This window comes from Trichosurus vulpecula, chromosome 5, assembly GCF_011100635.1.
Source record: "Trichosurus vulpecula isolate mTriVul1 chromosome 5, mTriVul1.pri, whole genome shotgun sequence".
Lineage (NCBI taxonomy): Eukaryota > Metazoa > Chordata > Mammalia > Diprotodontia > Phalangeridae > Trichosurus > Trichosurus vulpecula.
Genome location: NC_050577.1, coordinates 253,976,514 through 253,998,824, shown reverse-complemented (window position 1 = coordinate 253,998,824; position 22,311 = coordinate 253,976,514). Strand labels below are relative to the sequence as shown.

At 38.1% G+C, this 22,311-nt stretch overlaps 1 protein-coding gene across 1 annotated transcript; it reads left to right on the top strand.

The window, feature by feature from the left end:
• Positions 1 to 15,352: 15,352 nt before the first annotated feature.
• On the top strand, positions 15,353 to 15,756 carry LOC118851640 (60S ribosomal protein L36). Its single transcript, XM_036761150.1, has one exon. It carries the CDS (start codon positions 15,384 to 15,386, stop codon positions 15,699 to 15,701), a length of 318 nt encoding a protein of 105 aa, XP_036617045.1. The 5' UTR covers positions 15,353 to 15,383; the 3' UTR covers positions 15,702 to 15,756.
• The last annotated feature ends 6,555 nt before the right edge of the window (positions 15,757 to 22,311 follow it).

Below are 22,311 nucleotides of genomic sequence, written 5' to 3'. Positions count from 1 at the left end.
TCCAGTCAAGCAGGTTCCCTGTCATATGTGTTGCTTGCTCTTATTTCCTCATCCTATTGGTAGTATTAACGGTGGGGCATTATATCCCTATGAATGAGGAGAAACCTTCTGTGTTTCCTGCTATTTTATTTAATTGCCTTTGTTTTGAGCAACTATGTCATCTGGATGGCTGGTGTTTATGGAAGCTTGCATGATGTATGTTTGAGTGGATGCTAATCCGTACCACCCTGGGTGCCTCTCAGCAGGGTAGAAGGCCCAACTACTACACTTATTATACTGAATCACAATTCCTATTTTATTGAAACCGAATAAAGATGACGGTGATTTAAATATGGATTCTAGCACCGTTTGCAATACTTTTGTAGCTGCCTCTATGATTTCTGGGCCAATAGGTTGAGAATCACTAGACTAGATAAGTACCTTCCAGTTCCAAATTCTATATTTCATGACCATATATAATTAATATTGACCATATTAAATTATTTTTTAAATCAATAAACATTTATTAAGTGCCTACTATGTGCCGGGCAACTGTGCTAAGCACTGGGAATGCAAAAAGAGGCAAAAGATAGTCCCTGCCCTCAAGGAGCTTACAATCTAATGCAGGGCTGTCCAACCTTAGGTTCTTATTGAAACAATAGACAGTATATTTTGATTTGCCATTTTAGTGAGAGCTCTGTGGTAGCTCAGCTTCCTTTACTAAAGCATTTATGTAAATTTCTATGCTTGTAGGCAGGCTGCAGGCTGCACTTTGGACAGCCCTGATCTAATGGATTAAACAAAACAATCTTAATTAATAAATTAAATTTTAAAAAAAACAATCTTTCCAAAGATTACTGATATTAAGATACTAGAGTACATTTCCAAGGTATCTGTGTTCAATAATTTCTTTCCCTAGAAATCTGTAAGAAAAGGACTCAATTCTGGTAAATCAAAAAGATCTGGGTTCAGCCCATTATTTTATATTGTTCTGCTTGCCTTCCTATTTGGGGTTGTTGTTCAGTTTTTCAGTCGTTTAACTCTTCCCATCCCCATTTGGGGTTTTCTTGGCAAAGATACTGTAGTAGTTTGCTATTTCCTTCTCCAGCTCACTTTACAGATGAGGAAACTGAGTGAGAGTTAGGTGACTTGTCCAGAGTCACACAGCTAGTAAGTGTCTAAGATTTGAACTCAGAGAGATGAGTCTTCCTGACTCCAGGACAGGCACTCTATCTACTGGGCCACCTAGCTGCCTTGCCTTCCTATTGCAGCTTTTCAATTTATTATTGTACTTCCTAAAATGTAGAGCCCAGAACTAAATATGATATTCTAGATATGGCCTGAGCAGGAGAGAGTACAGTGGGACTATCAACTCCCTCATTTTGAATACTATAACTCTCACTGTAGCCTAAACTTATTTTAACTTCTGTCCATAATATCCCACTATTGACTCACATTTAGTTTTCAGTCCACTAAAGCTTAGATTCAGAACTACTGTCTAGCCATGCCTTCCCCCGTATTTGACTTGTGAAGGTAAATTTTTGAACCTAAGAATGACTTTACATTTATCTCTATTAAATTCCATCTTAATAGATGGATTTAGCATAGTCCAGTAGCAGCCTGTCAAAACCTTTTTGAATCTTAACTCTGCCATCCAGTGTATTGGGTCTCTCTTCCAACATTATGTCATTTGCAAATCTGATACACATGCTTTCTGTGCTTTTATCCAAGTCATTTATAAAAATATTAAATAGAATAGGCAGTCCCTGCTTGAGCTCTTGGGGATATAGATTTCCTCAGCTCATCTGAACTAATAAGAAATTACTAGCAGCAAAGACAGAGGCCACCACTCCCAGTAAATCTAGGGGGTCAATCTAAGAGAAGACTATGGAAAACTTTACATGAGAGTGCTGGGAGGTCTAGTTAGAGGGTTGCTACACTTCCTCCCATTTCTTTACATAGAGTAAAGCAGAGAGAAGAGTCAAATTCAGCATGGAATACTTAGGAGCAGGATGTTGTCATTGAAGGCAAGAATGGTTTTCATTTCTGTCTTTATAGCCCCAGAGCTTCATGTAGTGTCTAGCACAGAGTAGGTGTTTGATACGCTGATTGATTGATTTATGAATAGAAATGAGGATGTTCATAACGGGAATGGGTATTCAGAGGGCACTGCCCTTTCCTGGGTTTTTGTAAATAATCAGCCATGTTTTTGCAATCTTCAGTATGGTTTTATATATATTTATATCTATCTCTCTCTCTGTCTATATCTATATATCTATATCCATATATCTATATCTATCTATCTATCTATTATCTATATCTCTATGTCTATTTATCTATACAGATAAATAGACATAAAGATATATAAAACATGCTTTACTCTAGCATTAGCGAACTGGAGAGGACCTTGAGATTATACAGTCCAATTCCCTATTTTATAGATTAGGTAACAGAGACACAAAGAGTTTAAGTGATTTGCCCTAAGTCACATGACTAGAACCCCTAAGTTCCCTGATATTTTTGTTTAATTAGGTAAAGCTTTTATTAATCTTGGAAAAAACCCATACTTTAATTCCAGGCTGGTTCAGCATAGCTAGGCTGCAAAGAATGAATTGTGCATAAGCAATAAATGAAAAAAGCTGCAATGTCCAATGGGCTTCAAAATATTAAAATCAAATTTCTAGATCTGTAAATGAAAACAAAGAAAAAAGAGGAAAAAAGGGGAAAAAAAGGTAGTCACACTATATAAAATAGCAGCTCCATATAACTTTCCATTTAATTTTGATGCATTCGGGTTATGTTGAGACCTTCCTTTTTACTTATTTGATAGTGTGCATTTTTTCTTAATGAGGTAATCAGGGTTAAATGACTTGCCCAAGGTCGTACGGCTAGTAAGTGTCAAGCATCTGAAGCCACATTTGAACTCAGATCCTTCTGATTCCAGGGCTGGTGTTTTATCCACTACCTGCCCCTGATAGTGTATATTTTAAACTAAGGATTGTACGAAATAATATGTCAACATTTTTCATTCTGTAGCGGGTTTCACAGCATCAGATCTAGAGCTGGAAACCATCTTGTCTAATCTGCTTATAATAATAGTAATGATAATAATTATTATTATAGCAAATAGCCAATGATTATATAGCACTTACCATGTGCCAGGCACTGTACTAAGTGCTTTATAATTATTATTTAATTTGATCCTTACAACAACCTTAGGTAGGTGCTATTATTATCCCCACTTTACAGGTGAGGAAATGCAGGCAGAAAGAAGTACAGTGACTTGCCTAGAACAAGCTATTGAGTGCCCGAAATCGGATTTGAGCAAGATCTTCCTGAGTTATACAGATTTTGGTCAAGAAAGTTTGGCCCCACATTACACTGTTTCTTGAGTTCTTCATTTTCTATTGTGATAATCTAATAGAGTGACTAAACTTTGTTAATACTCCTTATGACTTCTCATATAAATACAAGTTGGTTCCTTTTTGTATTTCTGGGAGATGTAAGTAAATAAATTGAAGGTAATGATCTCCCAAGCAAAGACACAATAATACTAGTGTGTGTGTATATCTATATACATACACATGTATATGTATATATATGTGTATGTATATACACATATGTGTATATATACATGTGTATATATGTATGTGCGTGTGTATGCATGACTTAAAAAATTTGCAAAGCATTTTTGCATACATTTTTGCCTCATTTGAAATTCGCAACACTATAATATTGGGGGGTTTTGTAACAACAGTTGCAGTTTTTGTAAACAACAGTTCTGGGTCTATAATTCCATAGAAACTCTCTTTACTGATACAGATGAGCATGTGTTCCCCAAGTCTTAGAGCGTTGCCTGGGGCACAAAGAGGTTAAATGACTTGTCCCAGTAGGTGTCAGAGGCAGACCTTAAACCTAGGACTTCCCGATTCTAAGGTCAGCTCTCTACACTCCTCTACTTCTCTAGGACAGGACTATAGGTGGTATTATACACCCCTTTACACTATGCCACGGTACCACATTCTATATTATACATATAGTTAAGTCCATTGGTTGCAATGTGGTAGTAATGAGCCCCTTCTAAGCTTCAGTTTTGTCATCTATAAAATGGTGTCCAAAATCCTTTCTAACTCTAAATCTATGATCCCATGATTTTGATCTAGTGTAGCCCTCTTTTGTGTGTGTGTGTGACCACAGACTGCAACTCACAAATATTTGCCATTGATCAGAAGGAAGACCAGTGAAAGAACGTTGATTGTTGTTTGCTGTTGTTGGTCATTCTTCTAGAAGAGGACCCATAACATCATGAGGGTGATGTCTTAACTTGGGTGAGAATTGGATTTAAGTGAGGCAGAACCGTGAAAAGTCAACAGCCTCGCTCTCTGCTCCACAGTCATCCTAAAGAGAGAATGATGATAGATTTATCATGAATCTATTACTGCTCCAAGAAATATAACTCATTTGGCATGTCCCACTAATAATAGTGTCTCCATAGTATCATCTTTCTACATAAGAAACATCATTGTTATTAAAATGGGGCATTTAAAATGGAATGACTCTAGAGAAATGCTTTGTAAGAATTCCACTAGGGGTCGCTTTCCTTATGTCCAAGTGAGAGATGGTTCAGACTCATTTAGTAAATTGATTCTCCATGAAATATTCAGCATTGTGTTTAATTTTTAAAAGTCATTTTGCTGTTTATTTAATGCAAACTGAAATTCTTCCCTGTCTTACAAGCCTGGAAGCCCTATACTGTTGCCAGATCTTTCTGGCTTTATGAATAATGGCAATATTCATGTTTGCATAAAAGAAGGGGAAAAAAATGAAATTGAACATGGCATTTAATTCTGCACATTAAGAATTTAGCTCACTGAACTCACATGAAAGGTTGCTCTATATTTAGATGGCTTAGAGTCTTAGACAAGGTTAATATTTAATTAGCACATTTCAAATATATTTAGAGACTGTATCTCAAGAGTATGTGGTTCTAAATCTTCACAACCTACTTCTCTCATTAGCAACTAGTACACCTTCTATTCACATTATTATAATAAACATAGCTGAAATTTATGTGGCGTTTTACCTGTATTATTTCATTTAATAGCCATTGATTTTACTTAAGGAGGTCACAGGAACATAGGTTCAGAATTGGAAGGGACCAGGACATAGCTAACGTTTATAAGAGCACCATATGTGTGCATATACATATGTATATATACATATAAACCTATCATTCAGTCATTTTTCAGATATGTCCTATGCTTATTGACCCCAGTTGCGGTTTTCATGGCAAAGATATTAGAGTAGTTTTTCCATTTTCTCCAGCTTATTTTACAGATGAGGAAACTGAGGCTAACAGGGTGAAATGACTTGCCCAGGGTCATACAGAGAGTAAATGTCTCAGGCCAGTCTTCCTAACTCCAGGCCCAGCACTCTATCCACTGTGCCACCTAGCCCCATACTCCTATGTGTATATATAATTATATAAAATATCATTTGAAAGTCATTGCTTTATTTAAGGATGTCACAGGAGCATAGATTTAGAGTTGGAAGGACCCTCAAAGGACTTAGTTAACATTTATACATGGCTCTATATATGTGCATCATTTTGTATTTTATACATATTACACATATAAATGTCATATTAAAGCCATTGATTTACTTAAGGATGTCATAGTTTCATAGATTGAGTTACAAGAAACTTTAAAGGCCATCTAATCCAACTCTTTCATTTTACAATGGAGGGAAACTGAGGGAAAGAGAGGCTAAATTATTTGCCCAACATCACTCAGGTAGTATATGTCAAAGACAGGATATGAAACTGGATCCGTTGATACTAGGGCCAGCGTTCTTTCCACTTTACTATTCTAATCCTCATGTATGACAAATAGAGATTAGACATAAATAAGGGAAATTGGAAGGCAAATAGTGTGGACTTATTAGCAATGAATATGAATGAATTAGCAATGAACTGGTACAAATTATACTAAGTGAAGTTAGTTTTGTGAGTAGGCACTTAGGGACTGGCAGCTAGTGCAGTACCATGATCCCCACTGTGTGTACTTTACTACCATAGAGCATTAATATGACACTTTTTTTTTTTGGTGACATGTAACTAGATCATGAGCTCCTGAAGGGCAGAGGGAGCTCCTCTTTTTGAATATCCTCACTAGCACCTACTTACTACATTTAGTTAATGCTTAGTAAATAAATTCATTTGCAATAAATGAATGATGCAAGTGTGTGTAAATGATTGTTGAAGCTAACAAAATAACAGCTTTGAACTTAGCTGACTAGACGGTACCTCACTCCCTAAAGGGAAAATGAGACAGGTTGACAGAAACAAATAGAATTACTGATAAAGCCATCAGCGCTGCCTTCCTCAAAAGCAAAGGTTTTTAACATAGAGTCCATAGATAGGTAACATGGAATTTATGGATAGATTTCAAGAGGTCCATTAACTTTTTAAAAATATATATTTTGATAACTTTCAATATAATTGGTTTTCTTGTGATCCTATGTATTTTTTTTTTTGCATTTAAAAATATCCTGAAAAGGCATCCATAGCCTTCAACAGACTTCCAGAGGGGTTCATGATACCTGAATGGTTATGTTAGCATTTCAAAATAATAATGATAATAATTCATCATAATGAAAATGGATAAAATAGCTCACATTTGCATAGCTCTTTAAAGTTTATAAAATACTTTCCTCACAAATTAATAACAAACCACAAAAAGCTTACTATTAAACCAAAGAGCAAGGATTTCATTTCTTACCAGAAATTCCCATCCTGAATACATTAGATTGTTGTGTTTTGATTTTGTTTAAAAGTGATGTGCAACTTAATAAGGTAAAGAATGTAAGGAATAAAGACATTTTCTAAAGAAAGATGGCAAAGTTACAAAATTAATATTGTATTACTACTCATTAAAAATATTACATTTAAAGTACTCACATGAAATCCATGTGTTATGTATGTGGTACATTCAGTAAGGAAATATAAAAAATGAATAAACACTTTAAAATTTTAATACTGTTCTGCAGTATGTTAAGGATATTGATTTCAGTACATTAAGTAAAGCACATTACATAGTTATTTTGGAGACATATTCACTTGACATATATCAGTGATGCAATTCTAACATCATCATTAAGAATCAATTTAGTTTGGGGGCCAGAGGGAGGGACCTGGCTCCCATAATATTGTACAAAAGAATCACGGCAGTGCAGTTCATTCTTATTCTATCACCCTACATGTAGGCAGGAAGACTTGGATTAGAGTCCCCCATCTGACACATACTAGGCAAGTCTCTTAACTTCTCAATACTTTCTCTAGCAATTTTCTAAGACTAAAATTTGAAGGGAAGGTGCCTACCTCCATTGGCAGAAGAAGTCTCTTCACCAAGGAATTCCCTAAACCAATGAAATCGTAAATCCAGTCTCTACCCCCGTACGCTCTTCAAAAGAGCATGGACATGGAAATGGTTCAAGAAAAAAAAAATCCCAATTAAAATGAAAGGGATAATGCTTTTTAAATAGTTCTCCCCTTTCTATGATTCATTATAGGGGAATATAGGACCATAGTATCACCAATTTGGAGCTTGAAATTTGGGAGTAATCTGGTCCCATCCCCTTATTTTGAAGATAAGGAACCCCAGACTGTTGTGGTAATTAGAGTGGGACTTTTTTGTTGTCTTTGCTTTTGGAATGCTAAGGCAGTCAAGTGCCTTTAATGAGTTTTGCCTTTGTTTGAATAGGGCAGGTAAAGTGGGACCTTTTGTTTTTTGTTTGGAGTGCTTCTCAGCACTGACTTAATCAAGTACCTTTGATGAGTGCTGCCTTTCAAATGTAATGGCAAACAAAGTGGATTTTTTGTTGTCTTTTGTTTGAATGCTTCTCAGCACTAAAGCAGTCAAGTGTCTTTGAGGAGTCTTGCCTTTGTTTCAATCAAAAGTCTTTGATTGGATCAAGAGTCTTTGATGATCTGCTTAAGCCACAGGAAGGCTTAGGTCACATGGATTTGAGTCTCATGGTTATGACACCCTCTGACCCTGAACAGGTTATATAAGCTCTGAGGATGGCTTTTTGTTTTGGGACTCTCGCTAACTTGAAGAGTGTCATGTGATTTGACCAGATGAGACTCTGGGTATCCCTCATGGAGCCCCCCAGCTTTGAAAAACCCAGATGTTGTTGCTTCTCTCTCTGATAACTGTTTATGTATTGCTTGGGCAGGTGCTGGCTTTTTCCCCTGAACTAAGTGAATGACATATGTATGTTTAATTAAAGTGAGATTGTAAACCCCTTAAAGTTGCTTTCCTTAGAAAAGCAGATCAAAGAACCTGTGCTAGCAGCTCTTCTGTGTGCTGGTGTTGTTGGTCTTACATAGCCACAGTAGTGGCAAGCAGCATTGTTGTTACACAGACCCACTCTGCATTTTCCTTGTTCATCTGGTGATAGAAGGCAGAAGAGGTCATAGATTTTGCTCCCCTCTAGAGAAAGGCATAGAAGCCTATTGGAATTATTATTACTTCACCATTCTTAGAAGCTGTATTTTGGAATGGCCAGCTGTAGCAACAATCAGCTAGCAGCTGCTGTGGGAGTGTAAGGCCCGCCAACAACCAGCACACAGAAAGTTGCCAACACAGGTTCTTTGATCTGCTTTACTAAGGAAAGTAACTTCAAGGAGTTAACAATCTTGGTTTAATCAAACATACAATTATCATTCACAGTTCAGGGGGAAAAGATCAAGGCAAATACAAACAGAAATTACAAACATCAACAGACAGACCTTGTCTGATTCAAATCACAATACATAGTTACCAGTGCCAACTTCTGGATTGCAAAGCTGGGGGGCAGTTTGCAACTTGCCCAGAGTTTCAACATTCCTTCCATGAGTGTGCCCCAAAAGTCAAACGCCAAACTGTCCTCAATTATATGCTGTTCAGAGCCCTGAGGGCTATGACCTCACCCAGGCTGGGTGTGGGATAGTTCCCCATCCCCAGTATCACATCACATACAAATCAATGACTCCCAATTGTCTCTGTGCTGAGAAATAACCAAGACAAAAGATCCCACTTTATCTGCCCCATTCAAACAAAGGCCAGAATCATTAAAGGCACTTAAGAGAAGAAAAGCAAAAAGTCCCACTTTAATTACTATTACACCAGCCTCACAGGTTGAATGTTAGATCTAACTGATGCAAAGGACTTTCAGGTGTTTTCCTGATGACCAATGGGATAAATTATATATTTAGGGATTGGGGGGAATCTGCCATTGATATCCCCTTACCAACAGTCAGTCACATAGGAAGGACTTCCCCAGCTGAGAAAAGCTCAACTTTGTAGCCTGCTACGGCATTTGTCTGATTGTCTGTCTGTCTGCAAGTACATAGTGTGGAATGTTTTATACCATTTTATATCATTTTTAATTTCAACTAGACCCAGAGCCCGAATTAATGAGTAACTGGATGAAGATCCAGGACCTGGGCTTCTTTGTTCTCTCTAAAAGTTTGCTCAGGAAATACCCTTACCACTGTCAACAAGGCCAGATTAGACTGACCTAAGGACATTCTTACCCCTGTTAGCCATTAAAGGATAAGACCCTAACTCCAAGGGAGAATATTAACTGACCTTTGTCAACATTCTTTACAACCCTATTCCATTAAGGAAAATCCTCTTCTTGTATTGTGGTTAAACATACATGGGGGTCATAAAAAATGAGGTAACACAGACTCGCTGGGTCTGCTAAAATAACATATATGTTTTCTCATTCCTTTGTTCAGACAGCCAGAGCTTGTGCTCTGACTCCTTATACGTACAAGTAAGCTAGCTTAGCTATGCTTTAAGAGAAAATAATAAACAACATGGATTTTTCTATCACCTAGCTCTGTTGTTTCCTTCAACCAAATTTTCAGGTTTAACAATAGACACAGCTTCTCATTGTAGTTCATTCTTCATTTTCGAAGAGGACCATGATAGCACAAGGGTAAGATCTTGATTTGGGTGTGAATTGGATTTAAATGAGGTAGAATTGCGTTAAGTTGTCCCTCTCACTCCTGCAGGCAGCATGTGTAGATGTGATCTGAGGTCATATGACCTTGTGTGTGTATGCACATATGCATAGACATACACACCTACAGATATGGTTCACAGGTGACATGGATTAAGATGATGTGACATCTTGGCCATGCTAATATGCTAGCTGAGGAGAGGGGTAGACAAGATCCAGGACCACCAAGGCTGGGCAATCTCTCTTCCCTTCTTCAAGAGGGGTATTGAGCTAGATTTAACTATGTCTACCACTCATCAATATTTCTAGTCTAGGGGTATAATAATAGGAGTTCAGAAGGAAAGCTGTTAAGAGGGGAAAGGAATCTTTAGCTTACACTTGCTAGCTTAGCCTCTTGCCACCAAACACAAAAAGAATAACCTGAATAGCAATAGGAAATGACCTCATTTTTCCAAACAAAATGGCAAAATGAAATCAGAGATGTTTTACAGATTAGAGTAAACCAAAGAATGCACAAGAGTAAATGAGTTCATTCTTGTAATGTAACAATGAAAACAGAGGACTAGATATTTTCTTTAATCTTCAAAATCTCTCAAAACTATCCAAAATCAGAATTATGTGCAAGAGAGAAATTAATTACAGCTGTTTCTATGGACTAAAACACTAAGAGTCTTGTAATGACAATGTGGCTAGAAGCTGCTGTAGGGGTGTAAGACCCAACAAGAACAGCAACAAAAGCTTCCAGCACAGGTTCTTTGATCTGCTTTTCTAAGGAAAGTAACTTTAAGCAGTTAACAATCACAGTTTAATCAAACATACATATATCATTTACTTAGTTCAGGAGGAAAAGCCAGTACCCTGAACTTCAGAGCGAATTACAAACATACATGTTAGACAGATAATACACAGGAGGCACCAGTGGCTTCAGACTTCAGCCTCTAACAGGTTCACTCTTGATCTGGTCAGACAGAAAAACAGCTTCAAAAGGGTTAATAATAAGCTTTATTCTAGTCTAGTTTTCTCTAACACAGTATTACTGATAACAGAAGCACCAGAAACTCCTACAGCATTCCCTAATCACTCTTCTTACAGGGGCTGGTGAGAAGAGGAGGCAACTACCCCCATGTCTCAATGGGGCCAATTAAGACAGGCACAACTTGTGCATCCCCTAAATCCCCTCAAGCCTCAATGGGGGCTGATCAAGGCACACATCATTCCAGCTTGTGCATTCAACCATAAAGATTTCCCAACTCACTAACTAATACCCACCTGTTTTACATGTCAACAAAGAGGGCATGTTGCCAGCAATAGCCTCTCAAGTTTACACCACCTTATCCCTGTATCTCACTGCACAGTCACAGTGGATATTTACAGTTTCAGCACACATGTTTATATTATTTATCCTTATATAATGCTGCACAAGCGTGGTGGAGATGTTTTGAACCATGAGCCTGGGAACTCAGATCTAATACCCTAGAAAGAGAGGTTGTTATGGCCCTACTCCTGGGAAACTGAGGTTGTTTTGGCCATAGATCCTGGGAAACTGAACTCTAGGAAAAAATAACAAAAATCCACTTTATACACACTAAAATCTACCTTGCTTACACTAAAATCCACCTTACTGACAATACATTATATAAACAGCAAATAAACACAAATCAACAGACAGATTTCTGTCTGACAAAATCATAATATACAGAGAAGCACCAACATCTAGGTTTTTTTTTTTTTTCAAAGCTGGGGGTGCTCCAGCGGCTACCTAGAGTCACACCTAGTCAAATAACAGGACACTCTTCCACTGAGTGAGAACCCCAAACCAAAAAATGCTAAATTCTGAGTTTATATACCCTGTTCAGGGCCCAAAGGCTTCACACCTAATCAGCAAAAGGGTGTGTGCCTGGGGCTTTGCACCTAGTAAGACTTAATCAAAGGCACTTTCATTACTTTAGCATTTCTAAAAGAGAAAACAGTAACCTTAATGACCAATACAAGCCCTAACAAGGTAAAAACCTGTTGAATGGATTGCAGAAAAGGCTCATCCCTAATCCCTAATGTACTCATTCAAGACCACTCCTCACACTTCAGCAGCAGCCCAATGGGATTTGTGCTCTGTGATCCACTCAGCAATGCCCTTCCTGCTACTGCAGCTTTTGCCAGCACAACATTCTGCCACTACCCCCACCCTACCATTCTGTGGCAACACCCACCAGCTCTGCCACTCCCACTTTGTATAGAGGAGGTGGAGGTACTGGAAAGCAGAAGATTGCTTTGCTTGGGTGTTGCATTGTAAGTGCTATTGCAGCAGTACCTATCCAGAGAACTAGGGAACAGAGGGAACCAGGGCAAAGAGCCAGCATATGTGCATGGCTCCAACAGGCCTGAAAGAAAAGGAACTGACATCCAGTGGAGCCCAGTCCTGTCCCCCTAGCAGTCATTTGGAGTGCAGACAGAAACTGATAAAAAGTGATTTCCCAGCATGGGAGGAGACTGAGACTGTTTCAGGGAAGGAGTCAGAAAATGAAAAAAAGGCAATGTAAGGAAAAGAGGCAGAAATTACCAAAGCTCTTAAGAGGAAGATGAATTAACACATGTAAAGTGTTTTGCAAAATTTAAAGTGATATGTATATGTGTGTGTGTGTGTGTGTGTATGTATGTGTGTGTATGTGTATATGTATATGTGTATATTTATGTGTGCATATATACAATATATGTATATATATAAATGCTAGCTATTACTATTATAAGAAACCTCAGATAAAAAACTTGATCACAAGCAGAAACATCAATAGGGAAGATATTACTATATTACTAACAAACGGAAAGATTGTATCCAGGACATTTAAATGAGGCCAAATATCTCTGAATAAATATTGCAAGAAAAATAAAAATTAATCAATCTGATGAGGCAGAGGATCCTGTGAATTCCCAAAAGAGCATGGAACCATTACAGGAGGTTTCCAAATGATTCAAGTGAGAAATAAGAATTGTGAAAGTAGAATTTATGGCCTGCACAACAGAAATAATGGATAGAATAGAAATATTTGAATCTGCAGTGGTTTTTTTTTTCACCAAAGAAATGAAAGAGAAAAAGCTGATTGAATGAATGAAAATACAATTGGGTGAATGAAAACTGAGTGAATGAAAATCCAACTGGGAATGCAAAAGAAAGATAATCTGGAAGAAGGGAAGCAAAAAGCACCAAAGAGCAGAGGGGAGGACAAAGATAGAGGTGAATGTGTGATATATTCTAATCAAGTCAATGGTAAACAATGAAAAGAAATTTATCACTCTTCCTCCTACTCTTCCTCCTCCTACTACCACCACTACCACTCCTCCCCCTCCTTGTCCTTTCTCTCCTCCTACCACCAGTACCACTACTACCACCACTACTACTTCTATTACTACTACTACTAATAATAATAATATTAGCATTTATATAGTGCTTTTGAAGAATACTCTATGTATGTTATCTCCATTGATCTTGTGCATTCTCAAGAAGAAGGACCATAGGAGAATGAGTGAGGCTTCAAAGAAAAGAATTGAAATGGAAAAAGGAAGAAATCTCAATTCAGTGGTGGTAAGGGTAGCAGCCTTAGTGCTTAGATAATTACCTCTTAAGAGAGTGCAATACTCCATGGGAACATTTTATGTCTCAGGTCTCAGGAGAAGGAGAATCAGAGCTTCTACAGGGCAGCTAATATTCAGGAAGGTGAAAGTAGATTTCTTATATTTTTTCTTCCAGTGAGGAGATTTCATGGCAAATAGGAAAAAGTAATTATTGTAGAAAGAACAGGACCTGGTAGTAATGAACAACACAACCAGGGGCACAGCTAAATTTCTATCATGGGGCAATACTTCTATCTTCTCTATGTGCTGCAGGAATTGATTCTTCTAAGAGTGAAGAACAGCAGAAAAAAGAGAGAATAGGGCAAAATCTACAAGGCAATAACTAATATAGAAATGCGGATTCAAAATAGGTGCCATAGAAACACTAATTCCATAAGAAACACAGAGAATTAATGCAAAGGAATTAATAAGTATAAAAACAATGAATCAAAGCACAAAAATTTAAAATAGAAAGGGAAGTGAATTAGTGAAGAATATGAGGGAAAGAAATCTTTTTTTAGCAAATGGCATAGAAAATGAAATTTTTACAGCAAACAAAGAGTTGAAGGGGAGGGAGGGCTTTACTTAAAGACTTAACTATGGGAAAAAAGAGATGAACTAGAGAGCTCAATAGAAGGAAAAAAAAGAATTAATATGTAAAACCTCAAAAATAAGGAAAAGAGTGAAAAAAAGAAAAAGGTTTGGACATGAGGAAAAGAGAGTATGTAGGGAAAGGATTACCTTAAAGTAGACTAAGAAAAAAGAATGGAAGAGAAAAAGTACTATCTTCATAGAGGAAGAGGAACCCCCTCCAATCTATAATTCCATAAATAGAAGAAAATAGAAACTTAACTCTCATCATTAGAAATGCGAATGGATTAAACAAGCCAATAAAATGAAAGAAAGTAATAGATTGGACAAATAAAATCCAGCCTCAGACACTTACTAGCTGTGTGACCCTTGACTAGCCATTTAACCCCTGTTTGCCTCACTGGAGAAGGAAATGGCAAACCACTACAGTATCTTTGCTGAAAAACAAACAACAACAACAAAACAACTCATGGATAAAAGTCCATGGGGTCATGTAGAATCAGACATGACTGAACAACAACAAAACAACTGTATGAAAGAATTCTCCAAATCACTAATAATCTAAGAAATGCAAATCAAAACAACTTTATGTTTTTACTTTTATACCCAGAAAATTAACAAAGAAGACAAAAGGTGGGAATAGTGCATATTGGAAGAGTTGTGAGAAAATCGACACGATACTTTGTTGGTAGAGCTGTGAACCTGTACAACCATCTTGGAAAGTAATTTAGAATCGTGCAAATAAAGTGACTAGAATGTCCGCACCATTTGACTCAGAGATTCCACTACTAACATTATACCCCAAGGAGGCTATTGATAAATAGAAAGTACCTATATACAACAGAATATTTATAGCAGTACTTTTAGTGATAACAAAGGAATAGAAACAAAGTATATCCCTGTTGACTGAGAAGTAACTGAATAAATTGTGGCACGTGACTGTAATGGAACATTACTATGCTGTAAGTAACAGCAAATATGATGACTACCTGAAAGTATGGAAAGATTTACACATTCTGATGTAGAGTGAAGTAAAGAGAAAACAATATATATGTGATTATAACAAAACAGATGGAAAGAACAACTACAAAACAATCAAAAGTGAATGTTACAAAGTTATAAAGAACAAACACAGCTTCAAAAAGAAGTATGAGAGTCTTCTGCTGTGGCTGCCGTTGGGGCTACGCGCCGCAGCCATGGCCATCCGATACCCCATGGCCGTGGGCCTCAACAAGGGCCACAAAGTTACCAAAAACGTTTCGAAGCCGCGACACTGCCGCCGCCGTGGGCGCTTGACCAAACACACCAAGTTTGTGAGAGATATGATCCGGGAAGTGTGTGGATTTGCCCCTTATGAGAGGCGTGCCATGGAATTGTTAAAGGTCTCTAAGGATAAGAGAGCCCTTAAGTTCATCAAAAAAAGGGTGGGAACTCACATCCGGGCCAAGAGGAAGAGAGAGGAGCTCAGCAACGTCCTAGCTGCCATGAGGAAGGCTGCTGCCAAGAAGGACTAAACTGGACCCTGCCAATCTTTCCCACTTACCCAATAAAGATTTGACAAATAGAAAAAAAAAAAAAAAAAGAAGTATGAGAAGACACTCTCATCCCATTCCTTTGCAGAAGTGGGAGGTACATAGGTTTGCTACTTTGCTTGTATTTTCAGACTTTTTGTTGCATTAATTGGTTTTGCTTATTTTTCTCTTCTTTCTCTTTTTATCTTTAAAAAGATTATTATTTAAAATGGCTTTCTGTGGGGAAGAGAGGGTAGGCTATCAGGAAAAATTTTGATCAAAAACCAAAAGCTGTCAATTAAATTTTATTTAAAAAAAAAGCAGTTTAGGGAAATTGATTTTTGACCGGTCCAGAAAGCCTAGAATATAATCTCAAGATGTTGATGAGGTATTAAACTGTGATAAATATATGCTAGGATACCTTTATAGGTCATGAAAAACTTTATCTGAATCTAAAGGCACAATCTCATTTACTGATGGAAGATAGGTATGCTCATAGTAACCTTAAAAGATGCTCAATTTGTGAGTGTGAGGGAGTATAGGTTTAGGAATGCTTTATAGAGAATATCCCTAAAAGTAGATTGAGAGGGCTTCTCTCTCCCACCTTCACTCACATTGACTTTGACTAGCAGCAAGTTTCCTGGAGAGAGATATCCTATCTAACACTTTGAGTCTGTAAGTTTGAGAACAAGCAAGACCCACTTTACAGCTCAGAAAGGTACATTCCAGATAGACATAGATATAAGAAGTCACTCATAGAAGGGAACAGCTTTGAGGAACAGGCCCCCTGGAAGCAGAGAAGAGAGTTGTCTGAATTAAAGAGAGAATCAGCCCTGACAATTTAGAGTTGAAAGCTATTTAAAGGGACAGACCTTGGAAAACCAGCTGAGCAATACTCCCAGCACTGAAGGTAAGTGGAATTGCTTAAGGACTGTTATGAAGAACAAAAAAATAGAGACTGTAGTACCATTGGCTGTGTGTTATCATTTTCACAATTTTACCCTATACCTGTGCCTCACTACTACTATATTCTAAATTTGGGCCCAAGGATTCTGTATTTGTGGGAGAGTGCATCTTGAGTTTACTGGAGGTAATACTTTGTAGCTGCTGTTCTCACTCTGCCATCTTGTTAAATGTCTTTGCTGATCATTTATTTTTAAATGCTCTTTAGCCTGGAGTCAGATCAGAGCAGAGGTCAAATCCAGCATCAGACAACTAGTAGCTATGTGACCTTGGGCATGTCACTTAACCTCTGTCTCCCTCAGTTTCTTCAGCTATAAAATGGGGATAATTATAATAGTTATCTACCTCTCAGGGTTGGTGTGAGGATCAAACAAGATAATAAGTGTAAATTACTTAGCACAATGCCAGGCACATAAGTGCTTAATAAATATTTCTTTCCTTCCTACCTCCTTCCAGGGTTGTTGGGAGGATCAAGACTTATACAAAACTAAGCACAGTACCTGGAGCATAGTGGGTACTATATAACCACTATCAAACCAGGAAAGAGACAATGATCTCATCTGGCAGAGATCTAGTCTCAGCAGTCTCTAGAACTGCAAGTCCTAAAGGTCAAGGAATGTGATAGGCCTGGATCCCATACTGACTGTGGTTCCAAGGGCTCCAGTGCACCTTTCAAGAGTCTGTCTCTTGACTCCCTCCATGGACTTCCTTTCTCCATTTATAACTCCAATAAAACTAAAGCAAATCTCTTATGCAGATCATGCTCAGCATTCTCTCAATCTAGACTTATATCTGAAAAACAACCTGAGGATTAGGCAAAGGAGGAAGACAGGTTACACACACACACACACACACACACACACACACACACACACACACACCCCATAGTGGACAGAGTACTGGGCTTAGGATCAAGAAGACAGGAGTTCAAATCATACATCCCCAATCCTTACTAGTTGGGGGACTCTGGATAAGGCAAGTTATCTATTTGTGCCTCAGGCAATTCCCTAGTATTTATTGATTAACTCATTTATGGAAATGATCTGCTCAGTGGAAGGAATTCTTCAAGCTGAAAAACTCATGGGTCATTCATGAATTCACACGTTATTAATAATAATAACTGTAAGGAAAATAAGAGTGTCTTAGCATGATGAATAAAAGTAAGTGAATAAGTTTCAGTTTTCACTTTGCATTTTGACCTCTGGAATTGGGAATGGTTGTTTCTACTTAATCAGAAAACATTATGCAGAGGAAGTTGTGTTTTAAAATGGGAAGGAAAGAGACCTCTTTGGCATTGGTAGGTATAGAGAGAAGAGAGTCCTCCTGTGTGGTGAGAAACAGTGTGGGAAGGAAGCAAGGAGTCTGGAGCAAGAGAATCAAGGGTTGTTCTGAGCAGAGGTTGTAGCCAAGAAAGAGACAATGAATAAATGAGTTATATTAAGCCAAGGGAATTTGGTAAAGAGCCTTAAAATGGAGCATGAGATACATAATCTTCATGGAAGTCCAGTGGTTGACTAGAGATATAATATATATGTATTAAAATATGTATGTAGAAAGTTTATTGAAATATTTATAGTATATAATAGAACATATATGGAGAGAGAGAGAGAGAGAGAGAGAGAGAGAGAGAGAGAGAGAGAGAGAGAGAGAGAGATTTTATTGAAATAGACAGCAAGAAAGATGTCAAGTGTATGGCAAAAGATTCACAGAAATTAGCATTTTAAAGTCAGGGGTGCCCTGAGACAAAATATTTGCATTTCATAGATGAGGAACCAGAAGCCAAGTGAAATTAAATGACTTATCCACAGTTAAGAAGTCACCGTCAGAACCAGGCCTAAAGCTGAATGTTGTAGCTTCTAGCCTCATCAGAATATGAGGGAATTCTTGACTGAGGTGATATTTTTTTTGAGACAAGGCCTTCCCATTTTACCCAGCCTGGAGGTGCAATATCTACACATGGGCCTGATCCTACTACTGATCAACCGGGATAGTTGAGCTGTTTTATTCTGTTTCCAACCTGGGCTTGTTTGCCCTCCTTAGCTAGCCTGCTGCCTCCCCCAACCCCCACCCGTGCCCCAAGCTCCCCAGACCATTCAGAAAGCATTCGTGTGCAAGGCCTGAGGCTACAAAAATATGAACCCTCAACGAATTTATACTTTGGTCTAAGTTAGTGTAATTAGCATTACTTTCACATAGCCAATCTAAGTATTTTTAGCGTGCCCGGGAAGGGAGAACTAGGCAGAGAAAGAAGACGTCCAAAATCAAGCAATTCCTCCTTCCCCATCCACTCCAATCATTAGCCTTTGTCCTTTTTTTTTCTCCCCAACACTGCTCCCTGTCCTAACTGGCCTACTTTCTTTACATATTATGTTCATTCCCACTTCTAAAGCCCTTTAGGTAAGCTAAAATGCCGCCCATGGGCTGCAAGCGACCCAAAGTGCAATTTATGCGGCCTGCCAACAAGCATAGAAATTTACATAAATGCTTTAGTAAACCACAGAGCTCTCCCTAAAATGGCAAATCAAAAAATATTGTCTATTGTTTCAATAAAAGCTTATGGTTGGACAGCCCTGAGATAAGAGATCAGGGTAATAAAGGGTAACAAGGTCTCAGGTATTTACTGGAGGCCCTGACTGCCTGTTATATCTACTCCTCTATTTGGGGAGCCAGGTCACAGACGATGCTAGATTCCTGAGAAACATTAGGCTTAGGCTGGGGCAGCTGCTCTCCCTTTAAACAAGGAATTGTCCCCTCTGCTTGCAGATGGAAAAGCAAATAGGGAAGACCAAGAAACTCAGGCTTTAAATGAGAAAAAAATTGGGAGAAAAAGAAGTGAAAAAACAAAACTGAAAACTGTAGAGAGATGGCATAGCAGAGTGGAAAGAGGGGGTGGACATGGAATCCAAGGATCTGCATTTGAATCCTGACTCTCCTGCTTGGTTGACTTTGGGAAAATCTTTTAACTTGTTTGGGGCTCAGTTTCCTAATTTGTCAAATGAAGGAGAGTAGAGGTGATGAACTCTAAGGTGCCTTATAGCCCTAAGTCCTATTCATGCTATGCTATACTACTTATCTTGGGGTGAAGCATGGTTTAAGGTAAGTGCTATTGCTCAAATATTTGTCCCAGAAACTGCTCAAATTCTCCTGATTTGGGTTAATGATGTGTGCGATGAAAGACCCTCACCAATTAAAAAGTTAATAAGGAGCCATCTTAGGGTGGGAACAGAAATAAATTTTACTCAATTCTCGAGAATAGGGAGTCCCCTGCCAGAACAGATCTAGCAAGGGTAGCACTTTACAAGAGGCAAAACATCCATAATTATACCTAACACAAGAGAATTCCCACCCACCTGTGACCCTTCTCACCAGTGGCTTACAATCTGAGCACGAAAGCTAGACAAAGAACCGGGAAATTGAGGCACAGAAACTCCAATTCCCGTTCCCTTAGTTAATGATTACAACTGAGGTGACATCTATAAATCTAAAGAAGGAGAATAGAATAAGGAGAGGGGGAGACCATCTCCAAACTTCTATGGTACTTTTACAGTATAGGAAAGCAGGTCACAGTGACCCTATTCTTACTGAGCAAATCTTTAAACCAGAACCAGAAGAAAGAACAGAAAGTTTCAGGGTAAACTTTCCCAGAGGCTGAGCCATCAGACTCTCATGGCCTCAGAATTTTTCCACTTCCCTATTTACCTATTTCTTCATTTTTAAACATTTCTTAGTATAGATATAGATATATATTTATACATATCTTCCTTGTGAAGTCTTCACATTTTATTTACCTCACACAATGAGTAAACATGATTAAACACATTTTATTTACCTCACACAATGAGTAAACATGATTAAACTGGTTGAGAATCCTTCACACTTAAGGCTCAGTGGGGAGGTGCGGAGCGAAGGTAATTTTGATTGGATTAAGGCAAAGGGGTAAACGAGGGGTGAGTTGAAGTTTGGGCATGGCAAGAGAGGGCAGGGCTTGGTACTGGGGGGAAAAAGGAAGACCAGGAGAGAACAAAGAACAAGGGGCCACAGGAAGAGAAGTCTGAAGGGATTTAAGAAATAATGGTAGGAGCAAGGACACAAAAATGGTGCTGAAATGGAAGCACCTGAAGTTGCTTGAATCAAACTAAAGGTTGGCCAAAACTAAAGGTTTGTGATATTCATGGCCATTAATATGCACAATTTAACGAGAATTATGTTGGAAAATGTATAATTGATATGGCCAATTATCATGAACTAGGCTCTTGAGAAAGGAAATAACAATGACAAACTTTGGTGGGAATTACATTTGACACCGGAAAATATGTCAAATTGGGGAGAGATGACAGGTAGGAAACCCAACTAGGTCAAAGTGGTGTATATTTTGTAATTCCTCCAATAGAATATAAACTCCTTGCAGGCAGGGAATTCTTTTTATTTTTAATCTTGCCTTGCTCTAAGTTGGTGCTTAACAAATGTTTGTTACAGTTGTGGTATATGAATGTAATGGAATACTATTGTGCTATAAGAAATGACAAGCAGGCAGATTTCAGAAAAACCTAGAAAGACCTACATGAACTGATGCTGAGCGAAGTGAGCAGAACCAGGAGAACATTGTACACAGTAATAACAACATTGTGCAATGACCCACTTTGATAGACTTAGCTCTTCTCAGCAATGCGATGATCTACGACAATTCCAAATGACTCATGATGGAAAAAGCTATCCACATCCAGAGAAAGAACTATGGCATCTGAATGCAGATTGAAGCATACTATTTTCACCTTTTTTTGATTTTTTTTCTCTTGGTTTTCCCTTTTGTTCTGATTCTTTTTTCACAACATGATTAATATGACTGTACAGATATAACTTATATCAGATTGCTTGCCATCTTGGGGAGGTGGGAGGGAGGGAGGGAGAAAATAGTTTGGAACTGAAAATCTTATAAAAGTGAATGTTGAAAACTTTCTTTACATGTAATTGGGGAAAAAAAATACTATAAAAATGTTTGTTACATTGCATTGGTAGGAGGGAAATGGAGCCTGGAATGGGAAGGAGGAGGAAAGTAAGGTTCCTATGATAATGAAGACAAAGCCTCAAGTCTGAGAAACACTGAAGAGAAAAGTAAGTATTCTTTGGTGACTGAGTATGTTGATTGCTAAAGTCTGAGCTTCCATAGTTGAGCTCAATCCTACACAAATAAAACATGGCATCTCCCCTCTACCTGGCACTGATAAGCTAGGCTATGGTCCTAGGTGATTTTTTTTTTTAATCAGACCTGGATCTAGTAGTGTAGGGAAGCTTCTGTTAAAGACCTCCTTCTACTGAAATGGTATATATTTTGCTGTATACCTATGCTATGCTATACTACTTATCCTGGGGTGAAGTATGGTAAGCAAATCAATGCCTTTTCTGCAAATTGCAGTCTTAGAAGCAAGTATCTTATCCTATGATTTGTGACCCAGTCTGCTTTTTAATATTTTGGTAACTGAATTTCAACATAATTAGTTTCCTTAGTAATCTCATGTATTATGAAGGCAGCTATGTAGCTCAGTGGACAGAATGCTGGGCCTGGAGTCAGGAAGACCAGAACAGAGGTCAAATCCAGCATCAGACAATTAGTAGCTGTGTGACCTTGGGCATGTCACTTAACCTCTGTCTG

Bases quoted from the DNA above. Each gene is read 5' to 3' on its own strand.
- LOC118851640 (XM_036761150.1), top strand. From the start codon at position 15,384: ATGGCCATCCGATACCCCATGGCCGTGGGCCTCAACAAGGGCCACAAA.